This window comes from Canis lupus, chromosome 6 (genome assembly GCF_003254725.2).
Source record: "Canis lupus dingo isolate Sandy chromosome 6, ASM325472v2, whole genome shotgun sequence".
NCBI lineage: Eukaryota > Metazoa > Chordata > Mammalia > Carnivora > Canidae > Canis > Canis lupus.
The window spans coordinates 8,645,299-8,652,425 of record NC_064248.1 but is presented as its reverse complement, the minus strand read 5'-3'; the positions used below and the strand labels follow the sequence as shown (position 1 = coordinate 8,652,425).

The 7,127-nt window shown below is 63.9% G+C and overlaps 2 protein-coding genes across 5 annotated transcripts; both read right to left on the bottom strand.

Annotated features, from left to right (window-relative positions):
* Positions 1–5: 5 nt before the first annotated feature.
* UFSP1 (UFM1 specific peptidase 1 (inactive)) lies at positions 6–854 on the bottom strand. The gene has a single exon (XM_049111107.1). The coding sequence runs from the start codon at positions 852–854 to the stop codon at positions 54–56; it is 801 nt and encodes a 266-aa protein (XP_048967064.1). The 3' UTR covers positions 6–53.
* Positions 6–7,086, bottom strand: ACHE (acetylcholinesterase (Cartwright blood group)). 4 transcript variants are annotated; one of them, XM_025425969.3, is made up of 6 exons: positions 6,970–7,086; positions 5,644–5,844; positions 4,260–5,343; positions 3,388–3,872; positions 2,445–2,614; positions 6–1,553 (listed from the first exon to the last, which is right to left on the bottom strand). In XM_025425969.3, exons 3-6 carry the CDS (start codon positions 5,316–5,318, stop codon positions 1,432–1,434), a joined length of 1,836 nt encoding a protein of 611 aa, XP_025281754.2. In that variant the 5' UTR covers positions 5,319–5,343; positions 5,644–5,844; positions 6,970–7,086; the 3' UTR covers positions 6–1,431. The 4 variants fall into 4 exon arrangements, with proteins under 4 accessions (XP_025281754.2, XP_035573545.2, XP_025281751.2 ...); XM_035717652.2 differs by having other exon boundaries at positions 4,260–5,340; XM_025425966.3 differs by lacking the exon at positions 5,644–5,844 and having other exon boundaries at positions 4,260–5,340; positions 6,970–7,081.
* Between the last annotated feature and the right edge of the window lie 41 nt (positions 7,087–7,127).

Genomic DNA, 7,127 nt, shown 5'->3' with positions numbered 1-7,127 from the left:
CATGATTATGAGCTTCACCACTTTATTGATTCCAAGGGCCCAGGCAAGCTTTTTTATCTTTGAGAAAAGGGGATAGGTGAGTGTGTTCGGGGCCAGAGACTATCTCTGTTCTGGGATCCTAGTCTCAGTCCAGGGCATGCCTGTTGATGTTGGGAGTTGCGGCTCGTCAAACACAGGTTGTAGAAGGAGTTGGGGTCAAAGGCTGTGCCCACTTCTCTCCATCCCACCCAGCCACCCGCCTGTAGTTCACTGGGATTTTTTGGATCACCCCAGAAGTGAGGGTCCAATACCAGAACATAGGCTTCCGTGCCTGGTCCCAGGCAGACTCCCAGCAAGGCCTTGGATTGTGCATCTGCATCTCCCCCAACCATCACAGGCCCCCCACCCCCTGCGAAGTGGGAGTAGAGCTTCTCCAGTTCTCCCTGAAGCCCTGCTCCACGGGGTATGTGACACAGGCGCCCCTGGGGCCCTCCGAAGTAGTCGAGGCAGAGGCTGGCTTCTACACAACCGATCCAGCTCTGGGAACCCCGGAACCCGGGGGACTTGTCGCCCATGTCCTCCAGGGCCGCCTGCACGGCGGCCAGCCCGGGCACGCGCGCGGACCAGCCCTCTGGCCACGAGCACAGCGTCTGCAGAGTGCGGTAGCCGCAGCCCCAGCCCCGGTCATCCAGGCCATCGCAGCCGTAATGATAGTAAAGGTAGTGGCCCGAGAGGAGGGCCAGGCGAGCGGGCCCGCGGTCCGGCGGGGCTAGGCCCAGGTGGACGTCCTTCAGGGGCTTCAGGGCAGGCGGCGGGGAGGGAGGCCGAACGGACGCGTCGTCCTGGCGGCTCGGACGGGACTCCGGCTCCCGCATTTCGTCTCGACTCGGGGTCTTGAGCTAGCCGCAGGCAGGACCGGCGCGCGGGCTCCGGGGACGCTCGCCGGGTCTCCAGCAGCCACAGAAGTGCGAGCCGCGGCCTCGTGGAAGACGCCACCCTCCAGGCTCCCACAATGCACGCCGCGCCTCCGTCGCTACTGCGCTGGCGCGAGCTCCGCCTCCTGAGCGGAGTGTGAGTGGCAGGGCCCGGCCGGGGCTGGGTGGTGGGAGCCGCACGCTCCGCCCGGCTACAGAGATCGGCAAGTTTGGCTGGCTCTCGCGCCCGCCCCTCCGTCTACTCAGCCCCGAGGTTGCGGCCCGCTCCTCGCTCCCTAGTCGCGCATACTGCTGTGGCTGTAACAGTTTATTGGCGGCCCAGAGGGGCGAAGGCACCGCGGGGGAGGGGCTCGGCCCGAGACATGCAGAGGACGGGGAGCCTCCGGGGATAGTCGGTGGGGAGGGTGGACAGGGTCTAGGGCTCCTCTGTGTTATATCCCGGCCCTTAGATGAGTATATACAGCTAGGGGGCCGGGCGGGGCGAGCAGGGCGGTAAGACGTGGGGGTCCCGTCTGGGTCACAGGTCTGAGCAGCGATCCTGCTTGCTGTAATGGTCAAACTGGTTCTTCCAGTGCACCATGTAGGAGCTCCAGCGGTGGAACTCGGCCTTCCACTGGCGCTCCGCCTCGTCCAGCGTGTCTGCGGCCAGGGCGCCCAGCAAGTGGGTTGGAGGAGGACAAGGGGAAGAGCGGGGAACGTACATGGTGGGGGACGTCAGTGCAGGAGGATACAAGGAGAATGCAGGAGGGGTACCGAGGATGGTGGAAATAGGATCGGAGAAAACGCGAAAGACGAAAGACCAGAGGAGGGATGAGAGTGCGGGCGGGGCCAGAGAAGGATGGCGGGAAGGAAGGTGGGGGGAGGAGGAAATGAGCGGAAGACAGGGGGACAGAAAGGATCAGAAGGCGGAGGATCCGTGGATTGGTGGGGAAAAGAAGAGACAGAAATGGTTGGCTGTTACAGCTCCACTAGGGGGTGCTATCTAGCTCCCGGCCCTTCCTCTACCCCCCCCCCAACACCAGGCTCAAGCTCCAAATAATTTTATAAAAAAGAAAATTGGCTTTTTCGTTTCCATTTCAACAACAAAGGCGTGTGGGTCCCTGAGACGAGTCATAGATCACCACCCCCTCCCAGCCCTGGCCAATTTGAGTTTCTTGGTTTGAGGAGGGAGGGTGCTTCGGGTCGGAGATCCCTGAGTAGAGCCCTTGCCCACTGTCCGACCACTCATTAGAGGAGGGGCCCCTGAGGCCGGAGGGGTAAGTGGCCATGGTCACAGCCGCAGGAGCCCGGAGAGGTGGAAGAAGAGGAGAAGGGGCAGGGGAAGGCCGGGCCTGGACCTCCGGGATGCCTCCCCGTGGGCGGGGCCTGAGCAGGTGCTGGGAGCCTTCGAGGCTGACGGCGGGGGGTGGGGGGGAGGTTTTGGGAAAAGAGGGGTTACACCCGGCCAGCTCCCACTCCCCTCTGTTTGCGCCCCTTTTCTGCCCTCCGCCCGTCCTGCCCGCTGGCCCCTGCCCGCTGGCCCCTGCCTACCGGTGGCGCTGAGCAATTTGGGTAGGAAGCGGTTCCAGAAGGCGCAGGCTTGGGCGCGCAGCCCCCGGCGCACCTCCAGCGGCCGGAGGTTCAAGCTCACGTACTGCTGCGCTCCCGCCGTGTACGGTGGCCACTGCGGGACTTTGGGGTCCCGGGGGTCATTGGGGTCCCTTCGAAAGGAAAGGGAAGGCTTAGCCTCCAGCAAGCCGGCCCCGCCCTCCCTTGGGACTGTGGACTGGAGATGGAGAGCAGGAAAGAGGCAGGCTGTTTCTTGACCCGTGCCCTCTTAGGCTCTCGGGAGAACGCATCCCTTGCTTCCCACCTCGTTAACCCCTCTTTCTGGTCTCCGGGATCCCCCATCGTCTGGAGCCATCCCCTTCCTCTTGCTCTCCCTCTTTCTGCCTGTCCCTGGGCTTTACTGCTCCACCTTTGTCTTTGTTTCTCCCATCTAAAGCATCACTAGGATTTATGATCCCTTACTCTGTAAGCGGGCTCAGTTCTAGCTCTACAAACATCTTGTTTGCATCTGACAACACCCACGTGATGTCGGATTTATGGTCCCCTTCTTCGGACAGGTAAACTGGTGTGTGAATACGTATATATGCATGTGTGCATGTCATGCCTAATAAAATCACCACTGGCCCAACCAGACCCAGCTCTCTACAGTTTAAGCCCCAAAGTACTGTGATAACTCCTTTGTCTCCCTGTCTCTCTTTGCTCCGCTTCCCTCCCTTTCTGTCCTCGTCTCTTCTGGACTTGCCATCCTGCTTTCCTCTCCAATATCTCTTGGTCATTCTGTCTCCCTCTTTGTCTCCTTTCTTTTGTGAATGTTTCCATCCCTCTCTGGCCCCTTCTGTCTGCCTGTTTGTCTTCCTCTCTCTCTGTCCCCTCTGCTCTTGCTTCTCTGGCTCCTGGAGGCCCTCCTCCCCTCAGTACTGCTGACCCTGTGCGGGCGAAGTTGGCCCAGTATCTCATCAGTCGCTGGGCAAAGGTTCTCTCTTCAGCGGTATAGTTTAGCGAGGGTTCCAGAGGGAGCCCAAAGATGAACTCGATCTCGTAGCCGTGGGGCACCCCCATCCAGAGGGGCCAGGTGAGCGTGGACGAGCGATGTTCAAAGACGTAGGCATAGACCCGAGCCCCCTGGGCAGCCAGGCGTCCAGCCAGCTGGGCCACGGGGCACACGACGTTGTGGTCACCCACCACATCACTCATGGCCTCTCTCAGGCGTGCCGGGTCCTCAGGGTGCAGCCAGTCTGTGTAATGCAGGACCACAGCCTCGGCAGCTAGGTCACTCGCCTGGGGGACCCCGACCCGCACCCCAGCCAGGAACTGGGCCCGGCTGATGAGAGATTCGTTGTCTTTGCTGAAGCCTGGGGCCCCGTAAACCAGAAAATAGGAGCCCTCATCCTTCACCACACCCACCAGCACCTGGGAGGACAGGATAGAGAGATGGGGGGGGGGGGGCACAGACAGACAGGCAGACAGAAACAGATGAACAAAGAGCCAGAGAGATCAATAGTTATAGACCCCAGCACCACGGAGGAAGAGAGTATGAGGTTGGGGAAGGGACAGAGAGAAAGAAAATGTACCCACGTTTCCTTTTCTCTCTGCCCCACTGGCCACCCTGGGATCTGAGCTCTCAGGGAGGAGGGGGCGGCCATGAGGCCAGGAGCCCTGGCCTTTGGGATTTGGATCTCAAGAAGCCTTTTTGCCTGGGCCTGGGTCCCGGGGTGGGGGTGGGGGAGTAGGGGTTGGGCTGTGTGGGGGAGAACAAGCCTAGAGGAACCAGCTTCACCCCTTCCAGCCACTAGTCACCTGCAGCCCGTGGAAGTCTCCAGCACTGATGAGGGCCTCCGGGGTGTCACTGAGGAAGTCACCATCCACCACAGGCACGAAAGAGAAGCGGAAGACACTTTCCTGAGGCAGCACATGCCACTCGTGGTCCACCAGGTCCTGAGCTGGCCGTGTCCTCAGGCAGGCGACCAGCTCTGTGTCATTGCCACCGGCCCCCCCTGGGGGACAGCCCACCAGGCGTGCCAGCAGTGTGGCCCTGCGGCGGGCCTCTCCCACACCCACTGTGGCCCAAGGGCCGTTGGGTGCTCCACTCTGCAGCACAGCCCTGTGGAACAGGCCCCGGCTGGGAGGGGACAGCAGGTGCATGCCCACTGAGGCCGCACCAGCGCTTTCCCCGAACACAGTCACTGCCCTTGGGTCGCCCCCGAAGGTGGCCACATTCTCCTGCACCCACTGCAGTGCCAGCCTCTGATCCAGTAGACCCACGTTGCCTGGGGCCTCCCGGCTCCCTGGCAGGGCCAAGAAGCCAAAGGCTCCCACCCGGTAGTTCATGGACACCAGCACGGTCCCCTCAGCCTGGGCCAGGAAGCGGCCATCATATACGTCCAGGGAGGAGGCGCCACTGTAGAAGCCACCCCCATAGATCCATACGAGGACAGGGGTGGGTGATGCAGGCCGGGGGTATGGTGTCCACACATTGAGGTAGAGGCAGTCTTCACTCAGCTCACGGTTGGGGTTCCACATCTCAGTGCCCTCAAAGCCAGGGTATAAGGTGTCCACATATTGGTAGCAGACGCTTTGGAAGGCTGTGGCGTCCAGCACCCCTGACCAGGGCCGCTTGGGCTCTGGTGGCAGAAAGCGACGGGGGCCCACAGGTGGCTCTGCGAAGGGGATGCCCAGAAAAGCAGAGACAGGGCCCCCGGGGGCCATTAGGCGGATGCCCCGCAGCCGGCCCCCACGCACTGTTACCAGCAGCTCTGGGTCCTCAGCCTCTGCCCCTCCTCCCAAGAGGAAGAGGAGGAGGAGAAGGATTGGGGAAGCCGGGGAGGGCGTGTGCAGGGGACACCAGGGGGGCCTCATGGCTGCCAGGGCAGGCAGGCGTCTGCTGGAGAAAGAAAGGCAGAGGGTGAAGGCCTGAGGCTGCCAGGAGGGAGATTAGGTAACACTCTTGACCAGGGGTTATCACTGAGCTGCAGAGGAGGTGGGGCAGGTTGGGAGAGGGGAGAGAAATGGAGGGAGGGAGACGGGCAGAGACAAGGACACAGGGAGACAGGGAGAAGCAAGAAGGGACAGAGATCCAGCACACACACACCACCCAGACAGGGAGTGAGAGAACGAAGGGAAGAGAGGCGAGGCCTGCCAGGTGATCCCTTCCCCTGCCTCACAGAGGGCCCATCACTCTCACCTCCTAAGCTCCAGCTGGGTGGACTGGGTTGGGCCCAGCCAGAGCAGTGCGGCCACCGCACCAGAGGCCGCAATCCACACACAAGCTACCCGTCAGGGGCGGGGCCCTCACTGACGGAGGCGCCGATGGGGAAGCTCGCGGTGGCGTGAAGGCGCAGCCTCTCCTGAGTTGGCCGGGTCGGGGTGGGGGAATGGGGGGGCCCTAGAGAGTGGGTTGGGCATTCAAGGGTGTGGGAGCTACAGGCCCCGGCGCACCCCAAATCCTGCTTACTGCACACTCTGCCCCACCCTGCCTCTCCTCCTCCACTGTCTGGCATGGGGCGCCGGTGCCCGTGGGTACTGGTTAGCTACGCACTCGCCTTGCCTAGTCTTAGAGGTTAGGCTCGCCAGCCCCAGTCCCCCAGGACTCGAGTCCCCCATCCATCCGATGCTGCCGGGGCACGCTGCCGCCAGTGGGGGGCAGTAGAGACCGAGAAAAGGAAGGCGCTCCCCGCCCCGAGTCCGGGAGCCGGGAACTCGGGGCGGGGGTCTGGAGGCTCGCGGGCATTGCGGAGGGGTCTGGAGGGCGAACCGAGACGCCTGCGTCCTCCGAGCTCAGGAGATCCCCGGCCGCAGGGGCGAGGGCGCTATTTTGGGGCAGCAGCTGCTGCGGTTCCGGCGTCTCCAGCCAAGGGATCAAAATTCCCCGGGTCGGAACTCCCCCCTCGCGCGGCGGTCACCTCTCACCCAGCCAACCCGCCGCCCTGAGGCTGGGGTGGTGGTGGTGGTGGTGGTGGTGGTGGTGGTGGGGATTAACTAGGAAACCCGAGTGCGGCTAATTATAACTCGGGGCTTCCGCTGAGCCTCCCCTTTCCCCAAAATAGGGACGGAGTCCCCGTGGGAGGGGGACGCCTGGGCCTCCGAGGGGGCTTCGGCTGGGCGCCACGCAGGGGCGCTGGGGGTGCGGGATCCGCAGGGAGGGGAGCCAGCCTGGCGCCAGCAACCTGCGCAGCTCGGGTTCCGCCCCGAGCAGGGGGCGTCTTCCAGTGGCCCCGGACTTGGGGGCGGGCGGGGGAAGGGGCACTCGGGGGTCCCCACAGGAATTCGAGAGCAGAGGCTCTCGATGGCCCCGCAGGGTGCCGGCTCCCGCGCAGGCGACCGTTAAGTATGCGGCGGCGAGGCAAGAGTTAAGGATGAGTGTGGGGCGGCGGGGGGCGTCGCTGGGCAGGCCCGGGGGCGCGGTGGGCGTCCCGTTTGGGGGCCCGGATCCCTGCAGGAGCGCACATTTTCCCGGACGCGGAGTGGGCGGCGGGCCGGGGGAGGGTCCCGGCCGGGGCGGGAGACTCACCTGAGGCGGCCGAGCCGGGCCGGGCCGCGCCGGGAGCTGGAGGCGGCCGATGTTCCCCGGCGCAGGCTGAGCCGACTCTGACAGCCGCCGCCTCCGGCCCCCCGCACACACCCCTCCGGGCCGCGGCGCCCCCGCCCGCCCCCGCCCCCGCCCCCGCC